General features: G+C 42.2%; 1 protein-coding gene across 2 annotated transcripts; it reads right to left on the reverse strand.

Annotated features, from left to right (window-relative positions):
- Nucleotides 1–1,816: 1,816 nt before the first annotated feature.
- On the reverse strand, nucleotides 1,817–27,421 carry LIMA1 (LIM domain and actin binding 1). 2 transcript variants are annotated; one of them, XM_084500235.1, is made up of 11 exons: nucleotides 27,345–27,421; nucleotides 23,780–23,915; nucleotides 21,126–21,171; nucleotides 18,635–19,093; nucleotides 13,225–13,333; nucleotides 12,494–12,654; nucleotides 10,096–10,203; nucleotides 8,071–8,128; nucleotides 7,419–7,534; nucleotides 4,384–4,517; nucleotides 1,817–3,987 (listed from the first exon to the last, which is right to left on the reverse strand). In XM_084500235.1, the coding sequence occupies exons 2-11, from the start codon at nucleotides 23,896–23,898 to the stop codon at nucleotides 2,988–2,990; spliced, it is 2,310 nt and encodes a 769-aa protein (XP_084356361.1). In that variant the 5' UTR covers nucleotides 23,899–23,915; nucleotides 27,345–27,421; the 3' UTR covers nucleotides 1,817–2,987. The 2 variants fall into 2 exon arrangements, with proteins under 2 accessions (XP_084356361.1, XP_084356362.1); XM_084500236.1 differs by lacking the exon at nucleotides 10,096–10,203.

Here is a 27,421-nt window from a genome sequence, read left to right on the forward strand (position 1 = left end):
CTCCCCTTCCATAAAACCCACTCTATCAATCCCACCTCCCCATAAATCCCCCCTCCATGAATCCCCGACAAAAAAAAAGCCGACAAAAAGCTCCCTTGACTCGACAAAAGCCCCCTTCAATCAACCCCCAGATAACCCCCCTCACTAAGACCCCCAAATAACCCCTCCCACACCTCAATAAACCCCTGAGGGCAAAATTCCTCTCACAGGCTCACAGCCCGCTTCACTCACCTCAAAATCAAGCTCCAAGGCGGCATGGTGCGATTTCTCACACGAACAGCTCATGGTAAGGTACCACAGATTACTTTTACTAATAACACCCATGTGGTTCAAAATTTAAGCACAAAATGGGTGTGATTTCTCACATGAAGAGTTCATGGTAAGGTACCATGGACTAGTTTTACTAATAACACCCACGCGCTTAAACATTTAAGCACAAAACACGGAGCCAGAGGTATGCTTGTTACCAAAGTTTAAGATAATAGTAATAGTTTTCAGAACTTTCAGAAAATTCCTCATAGTTTTCAGCTTGACAGCCTTGGGGCAGGGGTTACCAAGAAATGCAACCCAGCCTCTAGGTCAGCTTTTTAATTAGGTTCTCAAATTCTCCGTGAAGGCGGACAGCATCAGCTTCCTTCCCCATTGCAGCAAATGATCCATCTTTCCTATAATAGCCCTTTTGGCATCCGTCCAGTCGAAAGCAAATTAAATGGCCCATTAAGCACTCAAATGCTATGATAATTAATAGATTCAAGGACAGGCTAGTTCATAATATGTTCACTTTTTTCCAGTGGAACAACTTTATTTAAACATACCAGTAGCACTAATTTCTCCACGAACATGTTTAGCCTGGCTGAGTGAGCAGTAAGCATCCTTATAGCTCAAGGACTCACAGATGCCTCAGATTTAACGAGAATTAGGGATGCATAACAGCAAAGTCTCTGGGAACTGCAGCCAGTGTACCTTTAGTATCACGTAACTGGGGCTGCATTGTAAAATTCAATTGTGTCTCCTAAGAAACAAGTAGTAGGCATATCCAATAAATCTGAGCCCATGACAAATAGCTTCCAGGCAGAAAGATCTCCACTTGCTTAGTAATTTGAGGAGGCAATCTGATACCAAGTGGATTTCGTTAGAAAAAGATAAGGATTTAGAGGTTAAAGAAAGCCATATGTACTTTTACAGCCGCTTTCCTAGTTCTGCAATCCCCCTCTATCTGTTCAAATCAAGGCTCAGCTCTCCCTTAAGAAGTACCAGCCAGCAGGTTGTACACCTTGGGATGTGTAGCTACTAACACCTACCTAGGTAGCAGTTAGTTTTTCCCCTCTGCCTCTCATTCCCCATGCCATAAACCACCACACTCTGTCTTATGCTACTGCAGGTCACTTACTGCATTTTTTCCAGATCTTAGCCCCACCTATCCCAACCATAACCACCCCAGGCTTGAGATAAGACAACTGCAATACAAATAAGCTTCTAGGAAGGAAAAAACAAAACCAATTCTCAATTATCTTCAGCTACCATGCGTGAGGAACAGATGAAACCAGAAATGGAAACGTAAAATACCTGCATGCCCTAATTTCTTTTGCCTATCGTGTTTTAATCTCTCTTCCAGTCTTGCATCTGAGAGAGCAGTCTGCCCATCTGACATTCCGCAAAAGAGTGGACCCACAGTGTCACCTAGTGGCACCAGAAGAATCACCGTCTGGTCTCCAGCTTCAAGTAAGAACACCAGTACTTTACCTATCATTCCCCCAGGTCCTTTTAAAATACTGCTTCTTTGCAAAACGAGCATGAATCCAGTCTTCAGACCTAGTTTTTTATGTAAATGACCAAACTTTATTGAAGTTAGCAGGACTGTTAAGAAAGCAGAATATTTTACACCTCAAATAGAGTTAGAGCTAATTCTCATGAGTACAGTACAAATAAAAGCGAATATAAAAGGACATCCTCCTTCCACCAGATTCCATTATTTGTAAAATAAATGCAGTCAAGTTTAAAAACATACTAAGCTTCAATGCTAGCAATCAGAAAGTTTCACTGTTCATATGGTTTTATTCCAAAGATTTCATAATGCAGCAGAATTTCACAGCCACAATGAAAAGATTTATGGCAGTTTGATACAAGTAAATTTTCAAAATTGTCAAAAGGCCTTAAAAACGTTATCTGCAGTTTTAAATGAATTATGATGAACTCTAAGGAGAAAAAAAAGGTCAAAAAACACACTTCAGATGCATATGAAATGCAAAAATAATGCCCTGCAGGCTCCTGCAAAAAATGTTGACTTGCCCTCAGAGAGTCAGCACAGCTTCTGGATCAGCACTAAAATACATTGGTTCCAGCAGTGGGCACACCATTCCAGTTGCACAGAGAAAAATGGAGTAGTAGGTCTCGATCATTGGCAGTTTTGAGAAAGAAAATCACGTTGCACTCAGTTTAAAATGCTTTAGCTGATGGATTCCAAGCAAAACCAAATGCTTTTATCATCATAAAAAAACAGCTGTGCCCTTTACATGTATTAAAGTGCATTTAGTTACCAGTTTTAAAGCAGGTCACAAAGTCCCTTTGAAATTGGTCCCTAAGCACTGCAGTCGCATTTGTAGTGGTACAAGTAGTGTATTACACAAAGCCTGCTCCACACCACAGAGAGCGCAGGGGCATTCTCTAAGTCGTTAGCGAAACAGGTACCAGAGTTCAAAAAGGATAAGACAACAGGAGTACAGAAGAGCTCTGTTCCCACCCTGTGGACAGCCACTACCTGTTGATGCCATCCCACAGCCACAGATTCTCATTTCCATGCCCCTAAGTGTCCCCTTTGCAGGCTCCCACAGTACTTTTCTGGTTGAGATCATTTGTACATCTGATTCCCTTAATGTCGATGTGCAGTATAGCATCACTTGCATGGAGGGCAGCTGTTTGTTAAAGCTAAAAACACCAATTTAAAAAGGCCCAGCACCTTGCAGCGAGTTTTAGAGTAAAAGGCCAATTTATTCTTCATCATCATCATCTTCATAGTAACGGTTCCTTTTGATCTGTTCTTCCACAGAGAGGTCTTCCATATCTTCACCCTCCCAGAAACCAACGTCTTGGGATTTGCGATTCTGGTTCGGAGATGATTCCTTAGCAGTCAAGACACTGGAAAAGCTGGAATGTTTAGGAGAATCGGGTTCGAGGAATTCTTCATTTGGGGTTTGCTTCTCTTCCATACCGTGTTCTTCCTCATCTGTCTCTTCATTCGCCTGGCCATTTTCCACAAAGTTATGCTCTGCTGTTTTGGTAACAGGCAATTCCCGCTCTTCCTCTGTATTTTTCTCTTCAGCATTCTGGATGTTTCTATTCTCCACCTTCTTTTCCTTTTGCTTTTTGTCCACCACCTCTCTCTCTAGTTCCTCACCTCTTTTCAACGTGTCTCTCTCTGCCTTAGGAGAAGCTGCATTGTCTGTTTTATGGCCTTTAACAGATACTGTTCTAAACGAGGCTGCTACTGTAAAGGGACGACTTCTCTCCTTCAGTGAGGAAGATCTTCTCAACTTCTTGAGATCCAGATCCACATCCTCCAGCACATCTGGCTTGGAAATCTCTTCTTCTGGGGGCCATTTGGGTTTGAATACTTTGATGCCCTCCTCCAGGGCACTTCCTTGAACACTTTGGTCAGATGGAGGCGGCCAGGCAATCCTGAGCTTTTTTGTTTCTGCTGGTCTCTCTTCTCTTTCAGGCAAAGCTGAGGCTTTGGCTTCCATACTTGCTGCCAGAACTCCTACTTTTGCAATCGGGGCATCCTCTACTCCTGGGTTTTGAGAACTGTCTGTTGCATTTATGCCATGGAGAGTTTTCTCCGGGGATTCTTCACATTCAGTTTTGCTTGCCCATAATTCCTTGTGCTGTTTGTGTCCAAAGCCTTCATCATAATTGCCTTTGGCTTTGAAAAGCTGATTGAAGTGAGGCTTGCAGTAAATATTCCCACGCAGAGAAGCATACGTCCCAAGACTGTTCAGAAAGACACAAAGTCAAATGTTAGCGTTCAGCCACTGCGGTGGGTGTAGATTTCATTTATGCTGCTGAACAGATCCAATTTCTTCCAATGTGTTCAGGAAAGACAATCTTACAGCTTTCAGAGGTTGGTACAACCCTTTTTTTTCAAGTATCAGGAGCTGGACATTACACCTTTCCCCCAACAAGTGACATTATGAGTTAAAAAAAAATAGACTGCATCAAGTGCAGAGGCCCCTGGCAGAACTAGGACTGTATTACCACTCATAAGCTCCCGTTCAATTCACTGTAGTTGCCTTCATCTCAGCTAAGCCTGAACAACAACTTACTCAGCTTCTGAGAAGAGGAAAGCCCCGCTTCCTAGAAGGCAGCCAAGCAGAGCAGTGTGTTTACCTGAGTTTACTGTTGCAATAGGAACAGCGGAAACAGCTGATGTGGAACACCTGCTGGTTGGCAAAGAGCCTTTCCATGGGGTACACGGTCTTCTGACACCCAACGCAGGTTTCCTTCGCTGGCAATTGGAACTTCTACGGGAAGAAGAGAAAGCTCGTTAGCTGGAAAATTAATCAACTGCTAGACTTGGCTCGGGTTCATGCGCAGCTTCCAGCGAGCTCAGAAAAACTGCAGCATTTCTGCAGCTCAGTGCTAATTCTGGTAGAGTGGGTTCTGGGGGGCAATGCGTGAGTCAGGTATGGCGAGCCCACAGGGGTTGGTGTGGTTTGACAGCCAAGATTTTGCCCCGTTGCAAGCTGAGCAGTGGCTGAGAAGGAACAATAAAAATGCTAGAACTCAGTTATAACTTTAAGCCAGTTCCCAGAAATCTGCCTGATCTATTTCTCCAAGCTCATTTTTTTTTTCTTTATAGGAAAATGATGAAGAAATATTAGGCTAGATTATGGTCATTATAAGATTTACCAAAATTAGGAAAGTTGTCACAAAAAAAAGATCTGAAATGACTTCAAAATAAATAGCTAGATGGTGGAGAAAGAAAAGGAGTGGAACAGGCTGCTCTCAGCAGTTTTAAATCCATTTTTGCTAAATGCTCCCTTCTTTTAGTGACAAGAAAATAGTCTGCACAGATGCAGACAGCAGGAAACGCTTCTGACTTCATTTGTAAGTAATTCCAGTTCTATAGCAAAGAAACCATACTCGGGTTTCAGCACAAACAGCCCTCAAACTCACCCAAGACTTAAAGTTGAGCAGGGCTTTGAGGTTAAACAGCTAAAAATGTTTATGTACTCACTAAGAGAATTTCCTGAGAATTTAGTGCAAGGGTAAACTTAAACGCTAAGGAGTCAAGTGTCGCTGCTGGGCTGTATGGGAACGGTTTCAGACTTTGTGTTCTGAAAGCATCAAGAAAACAAGTATGTTGTTCGTGAAAAAGGTCACTTGATGCCACGCACTTCTCGGAAACTATTATGGTTGGCCAGCAGGGAAGATACCTTAAAAAAAAAAAAAATCAATTTGCAGATGAAAAATTGGCATTCTCAGGCTGCACCTTGATTTTACTATTTTAGCATCAGGGTAAAAATGCCTAGGCTCCATATCCATGGGTTTGCATAGACACTGATATCATAGCTTGCCTTTTCCAAAGAATTACCTGCTACAAACTTAGTAAAAACCTTTGAGGAAAATATGGCTAAGGAGAAAAAACAGGAAGGTGACAGGAAAACATCATTACAGCAATTTATTTATACCAGACAAGAAACAATGGTTAGGCAATGAAAGTTACAATATGCAAGGGACAGATTGCTGAAGACAGAGCCAGCTGAAGTCAGTTTGTCACAGCCATAAAATTTGCTGCCAATTTAATCCCAGTTCAACAGCTATGTAAATTTAAGGCACTGCTTTAAGTAATAGTAGATTAAATTTCTAATTATGATGGCAGCTTGACCAAAAAGAATTCAGAGCTCCTTTTGAAAAGAGCCACAATCTCTAGGTGCCGCCAGAACTGCATACGAACTCCGAATTTTGAGTTGCTAAATGGAATCTCAAAAAAATGAGAGCATTTACCAATTCAAGCAAAAATCTGGTCATCCACATTTGCCACAGGAAGCAAGGCAGCAACAATTTGCTTGCCCATCAAAAAGACTCTCCCCAGTAGCTCAGTTTTGCTTGCAACATTACATTACAGCGCCGGCATGTGCTTCTGCAATGCACGTCCCCATCTAGGAAGAGGAACTTACTTGTGTATCAATGAGCCCTGTGCCTGATGAGAGGTGTTTTGGGGTGTGAAGAGAAAGAAATTCCTTTCCAGGCATACTACAAATAGGAGCTACAGGAGGAAGGTGAGGTCCAGTAAATATAAAAAACTTGAGAGAAAGCTGAGAGTTGAGCTCACATTAGGAGGGAAGCAGAAGGCAGGAGTAGAGATTAGGAACCAAGAACAGGAAACAGAAGCTGGAAGAGACAAATAGGAACCTGACATGAATAAACAGCATCTGGGTTTCTATCTGAGCAGTGCAGCATCAAAAGCAGTAACAAGGTAGAGAACTAAACCGGTTATACTAATAGAAAGAGATTGCAGAGGACCGAAACACGTAGCTTGCACACATCTTGGGTGCTTTAACAGAACGAGATTATAAAACCATCACAGACAGCAGACTGATTTTGCATACTGGCATTTACACTCCAGAACACTAGGAACCCACATCTCAGTGGGCTCAGTGAGGTCAGCGTTGTTCCTCCCTAAGATGGGGAAAACAACAAAAGCCCAGTTGTTTCCTCAAGAGCGAGCCAGGAAGTCTGTGGCAGCCCAGGGAACAGGCATCCTACCTCCAGACAGCACACGTGACAGGCACGTACAGCATGATCAAAATGTTCAGAACTGCAGTTTGGGTTGCTCATAAGATTAGCAAATTCCTATCAAAGAAGTTCTCCATCTGCCTTATAGCCCTTGCTAATGGAAATTTTACATTAAAGACTTGTTGTTAGGAATGCCAGACTTGATCTTTTGGAGGGTCACTCACCCTTTATAGTAAGTTCCTACCAATTGCAGTTGCTTGGGGAACAGCTGGAAGAGGAAGGTACAGGGCCAGGTCCCAACCTTCTGAAGGCTCTGGGGTTCAGGATCAAGACCTGAAGGCCGCTCTGTAAGAGCTCTGACTTTACAGACAAACCCTGACAGGATCTGCATCCTGATTTCCTTGCTCAACCCCCTTTCCCCACACTGAAGTTAAAGTGGTGGCCACACCACTTCAGCAGCAGCAAGGGAGCTCCCAGCAAGCAACTCCAACTTCACCTCTGAAGAAGAACTGACAGCTTGGAGGTGCTTCTCCAACCAGAACTCAAGTTCCCTCATGAACAGCCAGATCAGATAGCGACAGTTACTGCCAGACCCTACGTTGCATTAAGGCTTTGTAGTACTAAATAGAGAAGAAAGTTGGTTTTAACCATTGCCAATGTTGCAGAATAAATAGCTCCTTTACCTTCACTGCTTTTGGCAGAGATGCATCTGCCTGGCCAAGTGATTTGGAACCAGAGTTTTGCTGTTTTGTGCCAACAGGTTTCTGAACTTCTGTCTCGCTCTCCAGGTTTTGTCCAACTAAGGGAGCAGAGCAGGAAGAAAAGATAATTATGATACTGATAAGACCAAACAGCAAGCCTACCAACTAAGGGCTGAAACATTCATTTGCTGTTAAACCATTAGATCTAGATCAAACAAATTTAAAAACAATCAATCTATTCCTCTCACATACCAGAAAACCTAAGTTGATAAATAAAGAAAACTAAAATATGGACAACATCTAACTCCAATGAAGTACTCTTCATTTCTGCAGAGTGCTCGTGCGTGGGCTTGAATTCAGGTGTAAAGCTAATGCAGCATAAGAACATGCTCGAGTACTTTAATAAACAGGAACTTGTCTACCTCCGGTCAACATCAAAGATATTAATGCAGGATGATCACCAAATAAGTATACCCAGCACAGGACACACTTTCAGTATGATACAGGCTTTTATAGGATTAAATTCATCATCTGAAGGAGTGATCTCAAGTATCCTACACACTACTGGGCAGAGTTGGTGCTTTTCCTCATCCATGCACTCTACTCTTGGTGAGGTGGGAAGACGAGTGCTTACCATTGCCATCCTCGGAAAGGCTAGAGTGGAAAGACGAGCTGTTTTCACCTAGGGAAACCTGCAAGAGAATATTAGGCAATGAATACTGCGACCTTCAGAAGGCTGAATGATAACATCCCAAATAATACGCAGACAATTTGACAGTATAAGCACCAGGACAGGAAGAGACTGGCCACACTAAGGTGCACACGAAGCTACTTTTGGCTTGTGAGGCACACAACAGCAGCCAGTTGACTGCCAGTGATGTTCTGTCCTGGCTACAAGGCAGCCACCCTCACATACTTACAGCTGCTGCAACACACGGATCACCTGCTGTAGTATTCACACAAACATTGGGGTTTTGTTTCCCCAAGCACCTGCAGCTTGTACATCTTTCTCTGTTAGATATCAAAAAGCCCTGTTGATTTTGTTGAGGTACCTCCTCGGTTTTCTTACTGAGAAATCCCTTGACATCAAGCAAGACACATTTAGTGCAAATCAAGCTTTTTATAAAGCTCTTGATGTAGACTGGTTAAACCTGGCACTATTGCTATGAAATCAAATAGTTATAGGTAGCTGAGAAACTGAAACACTAACAAGATTAAATGCAGATCATCATTAATTCACTTTAATGATTGAACAGTCCATTGCAAGCAACTGATGTTTGCAAATTAATGAGTTAACAGATGAAGCAAGTTAAATTAACACATATAATGTATAAATTAACATAAGTTCTACTGAACAAATCACTACCACTAGAATAGTGAGAAGTGCATCGGTGCTTTCTGTGCCTGAGTCACACGTCTGGTTACTAAATCTTTCATGAATTCAGTATAAAAATGATAGAGGTTAGCAAGTTTCTTTTGCTCCCTTTTCACCAGAGGATTCCTGCCTCTGATGTTTATTAATAGGAGTTTTAATTAGACTTCCCAACTTGATGATGTCATTTCAAAGGAACAATCCTCCCTCTCAAACAATGTTCTGTTCAGGCTCTTTATCGCACCTGGAATCCTCAACAAGCAACTTCGCAATTACTGCTGAATACAAGAGATTTTATTCAAATCTCCCATTCAACAGCAGGGAAGTATTCGGATTTCACAAGTGCTCTTTTTAATTAACTCACCTTTTAGCAAAAGCAGTCTGGACCAGCTAAACATGAAGCTGCTCAGCTGTCAGCGAGGAACAGCTGAAAGCAACAGTTTGGCCCCCTGCCCAAGGAAGGCTGGAAAGCTCTAAAAGCCCTCCTGGCATTAGGCTGCCACGTGTTCAGCATGGCTTGAATACACAGTACCCCAATTATTATTCAGCTACTTTTATCCTGTCTGCTACCCCCAGTTTAGTATACAAATGCTTGAGCATGCTTTATTATCTCTGTATTCACGGAGTAATTTAGCCTCTATTTGCAGCTGAAGCTCAAAAACAGGGGCAAGCCCAAACTGTCATTCACAGCTACCTTAAGCAAAATTTAGCCACTAAATGCAGAAGAAGTGGTGAAAAGTCCCCTTACGTGTGTCACAGAAAGCTTTTCATACTTTCATTTCTTGAAAAAAAACAACCAAATACGTAGTTGTGAATCGTTATTTTATGGTTGGCAACATGACAAAAAAATTTTGGTGACTTCACTGTAATCAAATGTTAAGGGCAGAGTCAAAATAGAGGAACTGAACACAAAAACAAAGGTTTCAGCTCTAGTCAGCAACTCAAGCCCCTAAAAAAGAATACATAAGCATGATATTCAAGAATTCTGCCACACTACAGACACGTCATCATTGAGAAGACAGGGGAACTCTCCAAGAACACTGGTAAGATTCATCTCGAGATATTCTCTAGAACGGCTTAAAAAGTCTTTCACTGAGACCTGCTGTCTTATAATTCATATGATATAATCTAAACAAAAACAAAAAAGGAATTTTGCAGTGTGTAAATAGTACCTGCTGCTCAGGTTCAATTTCTAAATGGCATGGGGAACAAGTATTTCAGACGACCCTCTTCAACTTGTTCCACTTACAGTGGAGTCCTTGACCTCCACCAGCATGAGCATCTTACCTTCTCCCCATCCTGATAGGAAATGGTGTCCTCAAAACTTGGTGGCATATTCTCCTTCTGCTCAGATTTGTAATTCTTGAGTTCACTTTCACTGGCTTGAATCTCATTCTATAGAATAAAGCACTTGAAAGTTGACAGGTTCTTTTCTCCTAGGAAAGCACTTCCTATTTTTCTTCCTTTTTTTTTTTTTTTGGAAAACTGTTTTCCAAGCATATACATTGATAACTAAAGGAAGGAAACATAAAAATCTATACACACTTGCTAAGTGATGCATTTTAATGAGGAAGAAAGATGGGGCTGTAGAATTTTACTCTAGTCTCTGAAGGTAATGGCAGCCCTTTTCCTTGCTTCCAGATTTCCATTTGAAATCAGCTCTTTTGTTTTCCCCTGCTCACTCCACATTTTCCCTTCCTAGATATGTTAATTTTTCACTTGAAGTGATAAATATTTCAAGACAAGCATCATCTAAAGCACCCTGTAATTAATATAATTCAACATAAAAGCAAATACTACCCTTGTTTCTGTGCTAGTCAAAAAAAATACTGTTATTTACCAAGATCTCTGTACTTTACGAACTGTCTTAAGATCTACACAAAAGAATCTTTCAGACTTTAAAAAACAAATCCAGTGAAGTCTTGTGTTTCATTGCCACAGGATTCAAGATAATTGGAGAAAGACTCATGCCATTCACAAGGCATTTTCTCTGTAACACGGAAGAGAAATAGCCAAATGCCAGCACCAGCAGCTTACTGGATTCTGTAAATCAATCATGTCTGATAGGTATGTAATTAAGTGTTGTTGTTTTAATACATAGATCTCTAAATATGTTTTTCCTCACCTCTGTCCCCTTTCTGTATCACTTGCAATGTTATAGAAATAAATTGCTTCTCACCCTCACTCTAACCAACTGTAAAAACACCTACCAGCTTTAATCCAGACCTAATTAGTCCACAATGCCCTCAAAACAGTTGCTCCCAAGACAGATTATGTCCTTCCTTTGCAGCACATTTTCAGAGAAGGGAAATACAAATAGCACACTACCATATCAAAGACCCATCGTTTCCTTGGCAGCACAGAAAGAAAACATCCAAGAGTCATGGTTTACTGGAAGTACTGCAAACAGCCTCGTCAGCATCTTACCTGCTGCCCTAATTGATGGGGCAAGCCAAAAATCAAGAGATTCTGCCAAATGGGATCTAAGAGCATGACACTGGACTGACTCTCAAACTGATAGCACTGGACATTTGTAAATTATGGTCTCAAGAAACATCTATGGTAAATCTCTTGACATTAGGACATAATTTAGTGGATCAGCTACCACTCCAAGCCACAAACTGGAAAAGATGATCTAGCAAACTGAATGCAGGTGAGAAACAGGACTTGGAAATCAGCAATTTGCAGTTAATGACATTTGTTGCACTGGATGTAATTACTTTCTACTCCTTCCATGAAGTTTACTTGACTTTCCTCCCAAGGGCTGGAGAATTAAGCCCATGCTGCACATGAAATACAAAAATCATTTCAGCTGGGTAGAGATTTTAGCATCATTATAAAGACATGTGGGAAGCGCGCATTCTTCTAAACCCTAGGAACAACGTTTTTGGCTTTTACTTCCAGTGCAAGTTTCATAACTTTAAAGGGTCTCTCCCATTAAAATTTATTAGGATGGTTAACAAAAGGCATGCTTAAACAGTAAAAGTTCCCATCATTAAGCAAAAGCATAAGACAGTTCCAGCAAATGTAGTTAAGCTCATTTTATCTTTTTTTATTAAAAGCTTAGATTCTTGCAGTCTCTTCAACTGCAGCAGTTTACTATGATTCAATTAATTGCTCACTTCCTGTTCAAATATCTGCACAACTGACATACATTAACTCACTGCAAGGCCAGCTGGAATGAAATAATGGGTGAGAAGACCTGAAGGAAGGTGAAAACAAAGGGGAGAAAAACTGCCTGGTGAACTCAAGGCTGCAGGCCAAGAAATCTGGGTTCTGTGCACTGCAGGACACTGAAAGTTGCTCCTGCTGCTGTGCCTCAGTTTTCCCTAGCTTACAGCTAATGCACATTACAGATTTCTTTTTAATTCAAAAAAGAAAAAAACACAGAGATACAGACAGGCAGAAAGAAAAAGTTCAGCTACGTTTCAGAAGCACCTCAGTCAGGGTACCAGCAATTAATTCCCTTGAAAACTTTCATGATCATTGCAGCAAGATGCAAGTACTTATTTCTCCCTGCAGTCTGTGGAGGCTCTTCATCAGAAATGAATCCTACTAGCACAGAGGTCTTTTCAAAACAAGATGGCATTATCTTCAAATGGCCTGGTTGCCCTAAGATCTTCTCTCCAGCCTAAGGCTGGGGCAAAAACTCACTTCTGCACAAGCCAAAGCTCAACAGACTTACCGTGGTAGCAAGGCCTGTGGAACTGCCCTGCTTGGACACAGCTGCCTGGTATTTTGCCAGCCTATCCTTTATCGAAGTTTCTGATAAGCGGGGCATCTCCAGGCTTTTCTTGGGCTCTGCCCTATCTGGGCTGAGTGCAGGACTAGTATCTACAAGATGCCCTGGAAAAGAATTACATGAATAAAGAGTAACTTTCGTGAACACCAACAGACTTGTGTGCAGAAACATTTACTAATCCATCCCTTCACTAGTACTAAGACCACAGAAATTCCAGGTCTCAAGAACATAGAAATGCTTCAAATTCTCATAATTTATGTCATAATTAATCTCATAATTTATCCAGCTGGTTTCAGAAACAATACATCCACGTGTCCAACCCTGAAGATTGTTTTAGGGTTACTGTCAAATGACAGCAGCAGCTACTTGGTTTCTAAAGTAGATTGACTATTAAAAAGTAGTCATAGGATTATCCTAGAATTAAAATGCAGGAAAAAAAATGGGTTCCATTCCTGAACTTGCTAGTTATCCCATGCCTTGGTTTCCTGTGCTTAAGGAGTTAAGGGTTTAACATTCACAGCAAGACTCAGTTCATTAAATGTGATGATCGTGTGGACCTTACAGATGGAAGATGGCTGCAATTCTATTTCTGAAAGGCAAAAATTATTTCCATTGTATTGTATAAAGTAAGTTTTAACTTTATAAACTAAAAAAAACAATTGGGTATTACTGACCTGATGTACTGTGGCTCCTCTCTCCTTGGCCAACATCAAGGTCTTCCGAAGAGAAGCTGTTTTCAGAAATCCTCCTACTGACTGCTGTCTTCCTCTGGTCTCTAGGGACCTGGTAGAGACAAAACCCACCTATCAGCTGCCTGGACAAACAAAGATTGTTGCACTTAATCCTTTAAGATGCACAGGTGTCACTAGCAAATCTGCTTTGCTAGAATAAACAACTCTAGCAGGTGACATCTTATTTAACCAATATAAAGTTTGATCACAGAATACATGACCCTCCGTCACCTGGAAAACCATTTTGTGCAGAGGTTTGTAGGTGCCCTTTGAGAAGCTGTATTTGTTGAAAAATCAGAACCACACACCAGATTTTTAGGCATTTATGGCTGCAAGTACAAAACTTTAGTCTAGTTTTTTGCAGCTCATACAATTTCTTTTGAAGTTAATGTTCGGGGTAATTTTATGAAGTTTTTAAATCAGAAAGAAGTATTAAAGGAGTATGCTATCAAAAATTTGCACGGATTTTCAGGAACAAAAAGGAGAAAAAATACTATTGCAATGAAAGTTATCTAGATCTACTTGTTTTGATTTTGGTAGCTCATGCATTTGGTACCAAATGATTCCCTAATTAGGTCTGATAAGGCTTAAGTAGCAGAGTGCTAGAGATAAATATTCTCAGATATCCAGGATAATCACTACTTGCAAGGCTGGACAGTTTTGTAGCTACCACAGAAGTGCTCTGACTGGCTCAATCAGATTTAATGCATGTGTGTTGAGACCGACTCCCCAAAATCTAGTGCTCAATAAAAGAAATTGTGAAAAAGCAGCTTTGCCAAATGCTCACGAAATGCAGATTTTAATTGGACTTCACCAAGACATTTTGACTTGCAGCTATGGAAGACATACTACGAAATACTTCATGTGATAGATCTTTGTTCTCTTCCTCCCTCAGAAGAGTTAAATCACGGAGCCAGTTGGAAATTACAATTGAGGCTAACGCAAGGAAAAAGGCAGGTTTGGCAAGATGCTCCAACCACACATCCCCGCCTCCCCACCCCCTTCCAACAAGTTTCTTATTTGCTGGTCACCAAACTGAAGGAAATTCCAAAGTTTTATTTTAACAGAACTGCACTGTAAGATAATCACTGTGAAAAATCAGGCTGCTTTGGCATACAAAACAGCAACTTTACCAGGAAAGGAAAATGCAGCTGGAAAGCCTCTCTTTCCATTAGCATGGGAAATATTTTTTATTTCTGTGGTTTAAGACTTCGGTAACTTTTCTTACTGGAAAAGAGCTTAGCTATGACAAGTCTTTTCCTTCCATTGAGTGTGTTGATAGGTTCAGTTTGGGAGTGTCTGCACACTTGTAAGAACTTGCAGATTCCTCATTCTGTGCAAACTACCCTTAGATGATTCTTATTAAGCTGATGTCCGCTTTCATGTCACCTCGAGCCTGAAGTTCTTACAGCTCAGAAATTTGTCATTAAAGGGTCTGGCTTTTGACTAGTATATGGGAAAGGTCATTATTGGCAGAATATATCTGAAGACAACATCCTGTGAGGACACAGAAAATAAAATGTTTCTTAGCCTGTTTGAAACCCCAAACTACTTTATCACTGCCCTACTGAATTCAGAGAAGCTGGGTTTCTTTTTTTTAAATCTTTTTTTAACATGGCACCACATACAGTTTGTTGCACACAGCAAGACTGACAAATCTACAAAAGGAACAAAAAAAGCTTGCAGTACAGATACATGAGAAGTTTAACTGGTCAGCAGCATGCATAAGGAAGAATTCACGACCAGGGAACAAAGGTCAAGAAATTTAGATTCCGTGTCTGGCATTCCAAGACTCCAGAAACTCTCAGCATCTTTCTGGAGAAAAAAGGCAGCTAGAAATCCAGACTGGAAACTTGTTCGAGTTGTCCCCTCTCATTCTCCTTTCTTTCAGAATCTCATTTCAATTTATTTTCATTGTGGTTTTCCTTCAGTACCATGCAGAACTGCCCTCATGTTGAGAGGGCAAAGGAAGTGCTATTATTACTGAAATTAATTATTAAACAAATTAAACTTCTACATGAGAGGTGGCAAAGGGCCAGCAAGCTGCCAAACAATTCTGACAAGGATTCATCAGCCTGTTGCCACCAGCAGAAGTTCTGGATCAGCTGTTAGCATCTCATCTAGGCACATAAAAACAACTTCTTCCAAGCAATAAAAATTCAGATTTTACCAGCACTTAAGGATTCCTCAGAAAGAGCCTTGTCTGTGACCATATTACCTTCATCTAACTTGAAGGCTGCATGAGTTCTGACTCGAAAACGAGCAGCTTTCCCCCCATTTTATCACCATGCTGCAGAATCCAGTGCAGCAGGAAGTGTTCAATTATCAGAGGCAGCCATCTCACGACCAGCTAGGCAGACTGAGTTACTGTCAGCTGAACCACCTCCAGTCCTGCCTGCTCCTCTCCTGGCCCCTCTGATACCTAGGGGTGTTACAGCATCCCCTAAAGAACTTTCCTGGAGACGAGCTGAATAACACAGTTTGCCTGTTTTGAGATTAAAAACCCCAAACACCAATATACAAAAGCTTTAGATACGGTTCAGAGATATTTCTGTAAAAAAACTTAGTACTAAAACCTTCAAATAGCAAGCCACAGCTGTGTAGATTTTATATCAATAGTCTTATATTGTGGAAGGAAAAAAAAAAAAGAAGCAGAGTACTAGAAAAAAATATTTACCAAAGATGAGGGACTTTCTCCATTAGCACCAATAGACTGACCACAAGTAATTAGGACGATTAGGGTTCACGGGAGGTAACACCTTTAGCCTGAAGGAATCCCCAGCTCCCAGCCTTACGCTTATGGCACTCAGTTCTCTTCTCAGTCCTGGCTGGGCCACTATTCCAGTGCCACAGCTTCTGCTACTTGCAAAATGAAATAAAATACTCCTCGTGTCTGGAAAGCCCCAAGCTTCTAAGAGAAAAGAGGCGAGTGCAGAGGTACCACAACCAGAGTTAACAGCATTTCGCCTAGGGCACGAGGAGTTGTTGGGCAAAAGACCAAATAAAAGTTACACCTATTTCATTATAAATAACTGTGTCAAATGTGACCCTGCACACCGGGCTAGATCCACAAGACACAGTAAGTTTTTGCCTTAAAGGAAAAAGCACAAAGCAACTCAGAACAAGTAGATCTACAATATTGCTTTAAAAAGTTGTCTCTTTCTTCTCTTCTGACCATCCTTGTGTATGTTTTTGCTGTCGCTTACTGGAAGAATTCTTTGAAATTGATAAAAGATTTCATGTTCAGCCTTTGCTTAGTGCTGAACCAATCTAGACTGATATTCCTGCTTCTGGTTCAGACTATTGTCTCAAGAAGCATTTTTATTGCATCTTCATGGAAGAAAAATATCTGGCTTCTATTTAAATAGCAGAAGATGGAGCAAGATCTGAACAAACAGATGAAGAAACTAAGAGGGTTTTGCTTATAGTTCTGAACATTAGAATAGGTTTGTTTAGAGTGTGAGATGGGGTCAGGAAATCCAGGCTCTAATCTGGATTCTTGCCATGGACTTACCCAGCAACCAGGCAAGTTATTTTATCTTTACTGCCATGACGTTATAGCAGTGCTGCTGCTTAGCTTATACAGATGTTTTGTCAGGAAAGCTCTGGCAGTGCTTATTCCACAAGGCTGAAGTAAATACTAAGAAGAATTACCGTCCCTCAGGTGAAGCATTGCTTCCACTTAAATCAGGGGTTTATCATCAGATAGAGTTCAGGAAAAGCATAAATGGAAGATGCAATTGCAAAGCTTGCAGTTAAACTTGTACCACATTGCTTCCTACCTTCTTGAAGAAGGTCTGTGTTGCCATAGTGCCTAACTATCTTCATTGTACAGGACTACATGATCTCATCCTCAAAGCCTCAAATAAAATCCCACAACCAGAAATCTTACAGTGGGGTGTTCAAATCACAAAGACTTCAGAGTCTAATCACAAAAGCTTCAGAGCACTCCATGCCTTTTCCCTTCCAAAATTAAAAACCAACCAGATTAACTTGGAATAGGAACAGAATTTGAACGTAACCTGAATAGTTTCACATTTAGCGCATGATATTTACTGTCTTCAGTTGGTTTTCAACCACATTCGAATGACTAAGCTTCACAGCAATTTCAGTTCCAGATTCAATCAGCTCCAAAACAATTTATTCCCCAGGCTATGATAAAGTTCCTTCAAGTCCAGCTGCAAAATGGTACTTTCCTGCAGAATCCTGGCTGACGAATCCTACAGCAAGAGTTCAGATAAGTGCTATCAAGAGATCACCCTCTTCAGCCCAGCCTTTCGATAGCCGTGATGGTATGGGCAGTTCTTACATAAGGACAAAGACTACAAAACCTAAGTTGCAAAATTACTATATACAGACCTAAAATTCACTTTAACACAGAGCTGCTCCTCTGAAGCCCTTAACGGATAGATATTTTTAAAAATTTTGTACAAAATATATTTGTTTTACTCGGTACTGCAAGAAAACCACCCGCAGTAAAACAAAGCCAGAAGTAAAGGAAAATATGAGAAAACTGGAAAATCCACCAGCATCAAGGCCTCAGGACTATGTTGCAAGTCACTGGCATATGCAACTCATTTTCTAGTTAAGCAATTCTCCCCCGGGACACACAGTCTGCAGTCCACATGCAGGATCAGATTTCATGAGCAGTTGTAGGAAAATGCAAGCCCTGTGCATTTGCAAGTCAAAACTAGTGAAGGCAGGCGCTCATCTGGCTATCTTTGCTTATTTTTTTCCTGGTGAGGGGTTTTTGATAAGAAACATTTGTTAAGATATGAGAATGAGAGAACAGCAAGGAAAAGATGGGAGCGTTTCACAGTACTTTTAGATACCCGCATTTTTATACACCTATATGTGTGACACACATCCAGACACGTATAAAGCTCCTAACTCTGGCAAGTATTTCCATCTCAGCTGCCCGAGACTGCTGAGCTCATTTCAAACAGTTACTTTCTCTTTTCTATGTAACTATTTATGTTTTGCACAATTTGTTTACATAATTCACCTTAATCCTCAGGAGATAAACACTCCCTGCTTGTTTAAAAGAGGAAAAGCAGTAAATTCCATACTTAATTTTCCCCATCTTAAACTGCAAACCTCTACCAAAAGCAAATCCATCTTACATCTGCAATAAGCACTCACAAATACTGACAAATCCAAGCTCTCTACACGTATTTGTTTAGCTCAAATAAGTTAGTAACAGCAGCTACGCGATGTTTCACCTAAAACAATGAATACAATTACTCGCAGAGTCAATAATAGCTCCGAGCCACTCCCTCCAGGGACTTTTCCTGGTGCCCAGGAGGCAGCAAAGTTTTAGTTTCTCTTAAGATTTGAAAGGACAGATCCTTACCTTGGTCTGAGCCGCTTCACCTTTTTCAAACATCATCTTCAGCTTGTTCAGCGGGACGCTGTACTTCTCTATCTTCCCCGAGGAGTCCGTGTTTTCACTAGCTTCAGGCTTTTCCGCTTCTCTGGGCTCTCTCAGACAGTTTTCCATTTTACCACTCTCCACTGAGTGGCTTTTAGACTTTTTGCTGTCAACAGCGGGACCCGGCAGCTGGCCAGCGGTGCCAGAAGAGGCCTGGGCGTGAGATGCGGTGCCGGCTGCTGGGCTTTGCTCCGGGTCTGAGCAAGAGGCAGGGCTGTTCCCGACTCCAACCTCAGAGCCTGCGACCTTGTGCCCAACCTCAGCACAGCTGCTTCGGAGCGTTTCCTTCCGAGACTCCGTTCCCAGCACTGGATTCTCCCACTTCTTCTTTAGCACGCTCAGATTCCCCCTTTTAAAATGAGGGGGAAGATTTTCTGCGCTCTGCAAAGAACAAGAAGTTAATTCCAGTTATATGCCTGATGAAGCACTAAAACACTTCCTTTCTATGCGAAAGGAAGTTAAAGGCTCAGCACTGAGCTCCGCTCTCGGCTTTTTCAGACAGCTGTGAATAGTTACAACTGTGCCACATGGAGAAAGCATCCAGGATAGGAAAGGAAGGAGGGGGGAGAAAAGTCAGGAGCTAAAGCAGGAAGTGAGCAAACAGGATGGCCTTATAAGGAAAAAGGGAGTCAAGGTCTAATGAGTTAAATGCCACAAAAGGCTTCAATCCACACACGGAGGAAAAGGGACCCAAATCCACGCTGCAAGGGTCTCTAGTCCTGGAACAAGCAAGCAGTGAAAACACAGCCACATGAGGCATGGGTGCTGTGCCAGGCGTTGCAGTGTCTTCCAGCTGGTTCAGAAGACAATAACTAGGAAGTCATCCAAAAACCTACTGATTAGCTCACAGAAACCACTGCTTCGTAGGTCTTTTGTGTTTCTGCTATCAGCTAACCAAAGCCTTTTACTTACAAGAGATCCCTCCAGTATTTTATACCACTCAGTGTAAGGCTTAAGCTAAGTACTGACAAGAAATTGCTTTCTGCTCCCATTCATAAACACCAGGCTGCTTGCTGGAGTTCTTCTATTTCCTTGACACATCAAAAGCTCTCAGAGAGGACACATCCACACCCCCCCCAAGTGCTGCCTTACCATCGTGAGTTAGATGGTACTAGGTGGAGCAGTAATACTGCTCCCATTCAAATGCTTTCCAGACAAGTTTTACTTACACATAGTTACCTCTCCCCACAGCAACAGACCAGCCCACGTTTGATTCATTCAAATCCAATACCTGCCAGCATTGCATTTTTGCTGTCTCTCCCTTACGGAGAGTGCTCTGTATCAAACTCATTGCAAGTGGAACAGGTCTGCAAGGCTTACAGGAATTAATCAGGATTAGCGGCTATATTAGGATTTAAGTCTCTCACCCTATTACTCTTCTGGTCACATTTTGAACAGTGCTTTGCAAATTAACTTGAATCCACCTAGGCTTCAAAAAGATCAGCTCGCTTGCTGACTGTATTTAGAAGAAAGTACTAGAGTTGTAAGACAAATGTAATACAACAGACATACTCAAAAGTGCGCAGCAGGTTTCCACCTCTGCACGTGAGACATATTGCTATGAAGTCCTGGCATTCTTTATAACACAAGTCATTCTAGCTTGGGACTTGCCTGTCCCTGATCATAAAAGCAACGAAGAAAACTTAAAACTGGAGAGTAACTTTTAGAACACTTGTTTTATCACACTTGTATTCCAAACAGAAGAACGACTCCTCAAGCATTAAAGAGCTCAAAGAAGTGTGCTCTAGCAAAGACTTACCTATATATCCTGTAAACATTGTTGGTCTTTCCAAAGGAAAATTAAAGGATCTGCTTATAAAAACAGACCTAAGTCTTACTGCCTGGCCTTCCACCAGGGTGACCCCAGAATAGTGAGCTCAATGTAGTTCACGGGGGATGCAAGGATCTAAACAGAGCCAAAAAGGATGGCTTTCCCTCACTCGGGGACATTTTGAACTTTGCAAGTCACTTCCCAGAAGATCCCCTTTAACAGATTCTACAGTTATCAAAGAGATGCATGTTAGATTTCAGAGGCTGGCAGTTTCTTTTAAGCAGGCTTTTAAATTTAGTTAAGAAAGGAAGAGGTACCACATAACTGCCTGCAGCTAAGAACAAAGAGGTTGTGGTTAGAAATGAAGACTGACAGCCAACTCGTTCTGCCTTTTGCTTAAAAGTGAATTGGTGATTCAATATATAGCTTTGGGCAAGTCACTTGATTTTCTTTCCTTTCATTCACACTGGGAAAGGGAAGGGGAATGGGTCAAAGGCAGTCACTGTGTCTAAGCTAAGTTTTCTGTAGGACACATAGCAACAGCTTTGATATTCCCAAAATAAACTATCACAGGAACGTTTCATGTAGGTGATCCATTTTTGATGCAGAGTGTTGCTTATTGCCTAGGAAACAAATACTCACACTTCTTTTTTTCTCAGCAGTGGCTTCTTCAGCTGCTTTCTGATACCTTCGAGAAAGAGAATGGAGAAAAAACAAAACAGTTTTTAACTAGGACACTGAATACTCATGAAGACAGCTGAGATTTCATTTCCACCTAAGATTCTGTGCACTTACCAGACCTATCAAATAAAACCAAAGGCTGGAAAAATAGTAGCAAATAGTATCTGAACAATGCACAGAAATAGCCACATTTTACATTCAGCTCACAATAATAACGTGCGTTGATAATTTTCATTAGCTAAGCACTCTCATTCTCAAATATAGACAATTTACCTTGGAATAGCTGTATTGTTTCTCCCACCCAGCTGTCTGCTGTGCCCCTTTGCAGGAATAACTCAGCTATTTATACAGCAGCTGCTGAACCGTAACAAATTACAGCTTGGCATACGCAGAAAATCTACATAAGTGCCAGTTTATCTTACTATGCTGGGCTGTAAACTGCACCAATTCAGCAGTTGCTTCAGGAGCAGCTGAACTATCCCAGCAGTGGAAACAGCAATCACAGTCCTCTGAAGATAAGCCTCCCTGGATCATGAATCAAAGTCCTTTAAGAAGCTATAGAAAACTCCCAGCAATCTGCACGCTACACGCAGCAATCTGCACTCCACTCCGCAGCTAGGAGCACACAGACCACACCGATCAGCCCAAGGTGACTGCACTTTGCTTTTGCCATGCCCAAATTAATCAGATAAGACAAATTTTGCCATTTTTAACCAGAGCTCTGCCTTTTTGGAGAGAAGAATCATGACTCAACATGTTTCTGTCTTTCTTATCTGTGGAATTCTACTTTTGATAGGACTGTGAATGTGTTACAGGCCATAAACAAGGCACTAATGTTATAACAGTCGTCAGCTTCAGACCTTAAATAATTGCTGGTATCAAACCAAGAACTAATGTATATCAGGGGCTTGGTTCCTTCTAAGATGGAAAAAAAAAATGCTTATGAGCAAATAAATACCTGTTCTGCAACTCATTTCTTAGTGATTTTTTTCCTGTTTTGAAAGGTGTGCTCCCATGTACATTTCTTCTCTTGTTATGCTGGAGAGTGGACAAATTGCACCCTTGCTTATTTCTGCTCAACAAGCTGCATTTACTGTACAGGCTGAGAGCTGCTAAAGGATTGTAGGTGGCTCTCTTTAATCAATACAGATGTATTAACCTATATCTTTTATACTACAGAGCTTCCATAATTTGAATGAGACATGCTGAGAAAGTAAGTTTATGGTGAAAGAGATATCAATATGGGAAGAATCAACAGAGACATGGGGATGAAAGTCCAGTACCACAGCAGAAAACATAAACAAGGATTGAAGAGTTCCAGGCAGCGCTCATGGTAAGGCAGCCCACCACAGAGCACTGCTTAAGTCTCTGCCTGTTGCAAATTTGCATTTCTCTGACCTGGCAAAACTGATTACCTAGACACCATGGGAATTTTAAAAAGTATTTTCACATACAAATATTTAGGTATCAGCAATTTAGAAAGATTATGCTCCTCACTGTTAGTGGCAGAGTTGGCAAAGCCAGTAAAGTAAGTAGGACTGTGTTTTTGCAAGGAACTGACACTGCTTATGTAGAGGGGTTCCACTTGATTAAGGAATAGCAGTTTGGATTACTTCCAGTAAGCCCTTTCCAAAGGATTATCAACATTTAGCAAGATGACCAGGTTCTGTAATCAAGTTTCAATGAGTGAATAAATCACCTTAACAAGCGTGGTCAAAGCAAGCGGCTTCTCCCTAGGACAGAGTACTTGAAGAGTAATAGCTATGTTTGTGTAAAGTCCACATCACAATTATCTTTCCTTTATAGCCTCTATAAAGTTTCTCCCACTCTCAAGATTTAAATAAAACCTTGGTGCACTGTTAATGCAGTAGACTAGCTGACTGGGCTGCCCCTCTCTCATTGAAAATTCAGGCTCTAGTCTAGCTATTTCCTTAAGAAAATGCTTGTTTTTCCCCAAAACACATAGGTTAGTGCCACTCATCTTTCCCAGCTTATAAAATATCACTTAATGATTTGATTGCAATCTATCATCCATCTCTCAGAGAAAAGGGATGGGTAGCATTCCTTTTCTAAACCAGTATTGTGAGACAGCTGGAAGTGACATCTGTGAAGAACATAGCTACTGCTATATTCCCTTAAAGAGCTCTTCCTAGAGGGTTACATCCATCACCAGCAGTTGACAGAACTACAAATTCTAACTGGTCTCCAGTTAACCGATAACACTTTTTAAAGTACCGGCCAGGAAATGCCACGTTAAGAGAAGCCGATCTAGCTCGTGACTAAGCTGTAAAAGCCCATTTCTGATGGAGTAAAAGTCTTATCAGCAATAGCTGCCTGCACTCCAATGCTCTGCCCTCAAAACCAAATTGTAACTCGACAGAGAACGCTGTACTTTCTGACAGCAGGTAGAAGAGATTATAATTCTGATTGCTGAAACGATATAACATCAGCAACTAAACAAAGTTTTGCACAGTACATATTAAGCCAGAACTTTAAATGCCTCCAGAGTGACACTATGTTTGAGAAGCAAAGCAACTGTCAGCGAAGCAGTACTGTTAAGGTTCCAGCTGCCAATGCCCCCCACAGATTGTGTTCAGAAGCCTCACAGCATTTACCTGGAGAACCTCTCCAGAAGAGCTGATGACTTATTCCCGTTGACCAGAGAGAGCTCTTTTGCAGTGATTTTCAAAGACTGTGAAGTCCATTGTCTTCTGTTAAATGGGGAAGGCTCCATCTTATCACCATGAACACCTATGCAGGAAGAAAGTACAGTGTCAGTCAATACAGAGTAGAAAAGTAGTTTCACAGCACAATTTGATATTAAGTCACTGCTCAGGAACCTAGCATACTAGTGCCACCAAGTCCCAATCATTCAGGATCTTGTCCACCAACTGACTAAAAAAACCAGCATCAGATTAAAGTTATAATTTCCTCTGCAGACGCCACTGAGATGGGGCCCTTGATAAAAACACTAGCCACAAGAAATGGGGCGAGAGATAAGCTGTGAACCAGAACACGAGGAAGAAGCAAGCTGTGATTGAAAAGGATGCTAACGTGAAGCTCTGTGTTTCCTTTAGACACGTGCACACAGACAGCCTCCAGGAAGCCCTAGTGTGCCCTCTCTTGTTCTGCTTTCTGAACCAAATGTGCTGGCATTTATGTAAGAAGGCTTGAGTTATGAAACCTAAGAGGATGTAATTCCTATGCAAACATTTTTCATTCACCCTGGCAGCATTCACTCTTAATGCCGCAGCCGTTTCCTCCGTGAGCTGAAGTAAGTCTTGTGTTCATGCAGGCAGCTGTAAACCTCACGTTGCAATTGTTATTGGTTACCTAAAGGAATACTTTTGACCGCCCTGTCTTGCTGTAAACCAGAAGAGATTTTGTGCAGCTTTTCTCTACAGAAGCCAACAAGGCATATCAGATTTTTACTTTTACTTAGTTTTCTTTTGTGGAGGAGGAAAGGAGGGGAGATTAATTTAAAGAGTTCCTTGATAAGACAAAAATAAAGCTTGTGGGGCAACGCCTTTCCTTTTTTCCTCTTTTCTTTTATCCCTAGCCTCATGTCATACAATGCCTGCAGCAAGTGCACTAACTGATCCTACAACGCTAACATCGGGCAGGCTGATCTCATTCTCATTTTTTCCATCAGTTTCTTTAACTGATTTGCCCCGTTAGGTCACAGAATTCAAGAAGTCTGAGTACAGGTCTGCTCCACCACTAGGCGCATTTGAAGGAACACCTTCAGAGAACTTGATATCAACAGCCATATGTAATGAAGACCCATGTTTCTGAAATCCTCAGAGGCATATAATGCAATTCCTCATAAGAGACAGATTTGGGATGCTGTAACACCTCAGTCCAAAGGAATTCAGCTGCAGCATGCAGAGTCTGACCGATCTGGTGAGAATTCAGATCGGAGGAACCTGATTTCCAGTTCTGAGAGGGGAACACTGGGTCCACGAGGTGCCCGCTTGATGCTGGAACCATAGGAACCTCTCCAGTGCTGCACCCTGCTGCTGTGTAGAGATAAAACAGGCAGCAGATGAGCATGTTGCTGTCTTGGTGGATGTAGTCAGGAAGAGTGGGACTTTCTCTAACATTCCTTAATTCACCTGACGTAATGGAGGGAATGACACACCACGCCAGCACATGTTTTTTCAAGATCATCATTTAGATGGTGCTTTTAGATATGCAGGTTGAACTATCACGGCAAACGAGACAAGTTACACCAAAATTGTTGGGGTGTTGAAACACTGAAACTACTTATCTGTGTTATGGTTGCAGCTTACTGCAGCTTCAGACTCATTTCCAACTCAGGCAGTCTCTAAAATGCATCCCTCTTTCAACTAGGGAGAGAAACTCAGCCTGCAGAGTTACTTTTTGAAATTTATAGTTTGCAGAAAACAGTTTGCGTCACTAAATTACCCTCTTCTGTTAACCTGAGAAGTTTTGTCCAGACTAAACTAGAAAAATGATGCTGTTCTCCAGGTTTAAAATAGTTACCAGTCCCTGCCAACTGCACAAATGATCATGCACAAAGAAAAAGGATCTAATTAGAATACGAGGAGCACTCAACTTTCCCACTTTTAAACAAGCACACTTTACGTACAAATAAATATGCATTCCTGGGATTACATGATGCAGTTGCTACAACAAGCCCAGCAGCAAACACTTAGCATAAAGATTTAACAAAGCCACAGAACACATACGTGGAGACTGTAGTTAAAATTTACTCCTGAGAAACATCTCTGTTAAAAAGGAAAAAACAACCCAACTCAGCTGTGTAATGCTACGGTTTAAACTTTTGTTTTATGATTACTCTTGAGCCAAAGAAGAGATCATCTGAAGGCCCACTTTGCAGTTCCAATCGCCTTTCTCTCGATTGAGTCGGTTTTGCACAGGAAACAGTAGCAGGGCATTCATTAGAAGCCTCCCCTGGCAGAGATAACAGCTTGCTGATTGACGTGCACCTTACACGGAAGGACAGCTTCAGGAAAATATTGAGAAAACACAATCTAGTTAAATTGTGCAGAAAATACTCCTGATTTCGATGCCTAAGCATTCCACTGAAGCACTCACTGTTTATGGATACATTTTTCCACCCCGTTGTGTCATTGTTTGGTTTCTTATTGTTCAGCTCTCCATTTTCTCCATTACAGCCACAGGTGCATTAAGACAATTAGGACCGTTGTGGCAAAATCTCTTCCTAGAGGCAGCAGCTACTGCTGGGTCATTCAAACGGTAAGCTAAGAAGCACATTTGGAGTCTCAGACACAATTCACGACAAAAAGCAGAACGCCAAGATGCCCAGAAACTCGCGCTCCCGCATTTTTAATGCCATTCCACATTCTTTGCCCCTTCCTGCATGCTTACGGCTTCAACTCACTTGAGCATTTTTGTGCTTCTTTTGCTGCTCGTTCTGAACACTTTTTCCAATTTGTTCCAAGAAATAACCTTTTACTGTATGTACTAAATTTTAAACAAGATCATGAGCATGGTGCAGGTTACATTTAACACGGCATAGAGTCTAAAGGGGATAGAGAAGGAGAAAAGGAACCTGCGAGCCAGCAAGGAAGGAAAGGACCACGATATAACCACCGTAATGCACCCAACCCGGCTCCGGTGACCCTACCAGGCACCTCGCAGCAGGATAAAACCCCATAAAGCCCCATAAAACCCCATAAAGCAGGACCAAACCCCATAAAGTCCTTCAAGAGGGACCGCCGCTTAACGAAGGCCCCAGAGGGGCTGCTTACAGGTGGCTGCAGCGCGGGGCACCTGCCCAAGCAGCTCGGGGGCTGCACCCCAGCAGCACGACCCCGCTGCCTTCCACCCCACCCGGTACCGAGCCGGCCCTGCCCTGCTCACCGGCAGCCCCGGGAGAGGAAGCTCGGAGGGGTGCAATAACGGGCACCGGGCACTGGCACGGCCCTTCACAGATCACTCCCCAGCGCCAGGCTCCGGAACAGGACGGGGGATCCCAGCACCGGTTCCACACCACGTCCCGGTCCCCGGTCCCCGGTCCCGGTCCGAGACCCAGCTCCCGGTCCCGGTCCCGGTCCCGGGTATCGTCCTGAGTCCCATCCCACGCCCGTTCCCGTATCCCAGTCCCTGTGCCCGTCCCGTCCCGTCCCCAGTCCCAGTCCCGGTCCCGGTCCCGCTCCCCCCCTCTCGCACCTGTCGCAACAGCAGCACCGACTGCGCCCCCCCCGCCCGCGGCGGCACCGGGCAGCCGCTCGGCCACGCCCCCTTGC

This window comes from Aythya ferina, assembly GCF_964211825.1.
Source record: "Aythya ferina genome assembly, chromosome: 28".
NCBI lineage: Eukaryota > Metazoa > Chordata > Aves > Anseriformes > Anatidae > Aythya > Aythya ferina.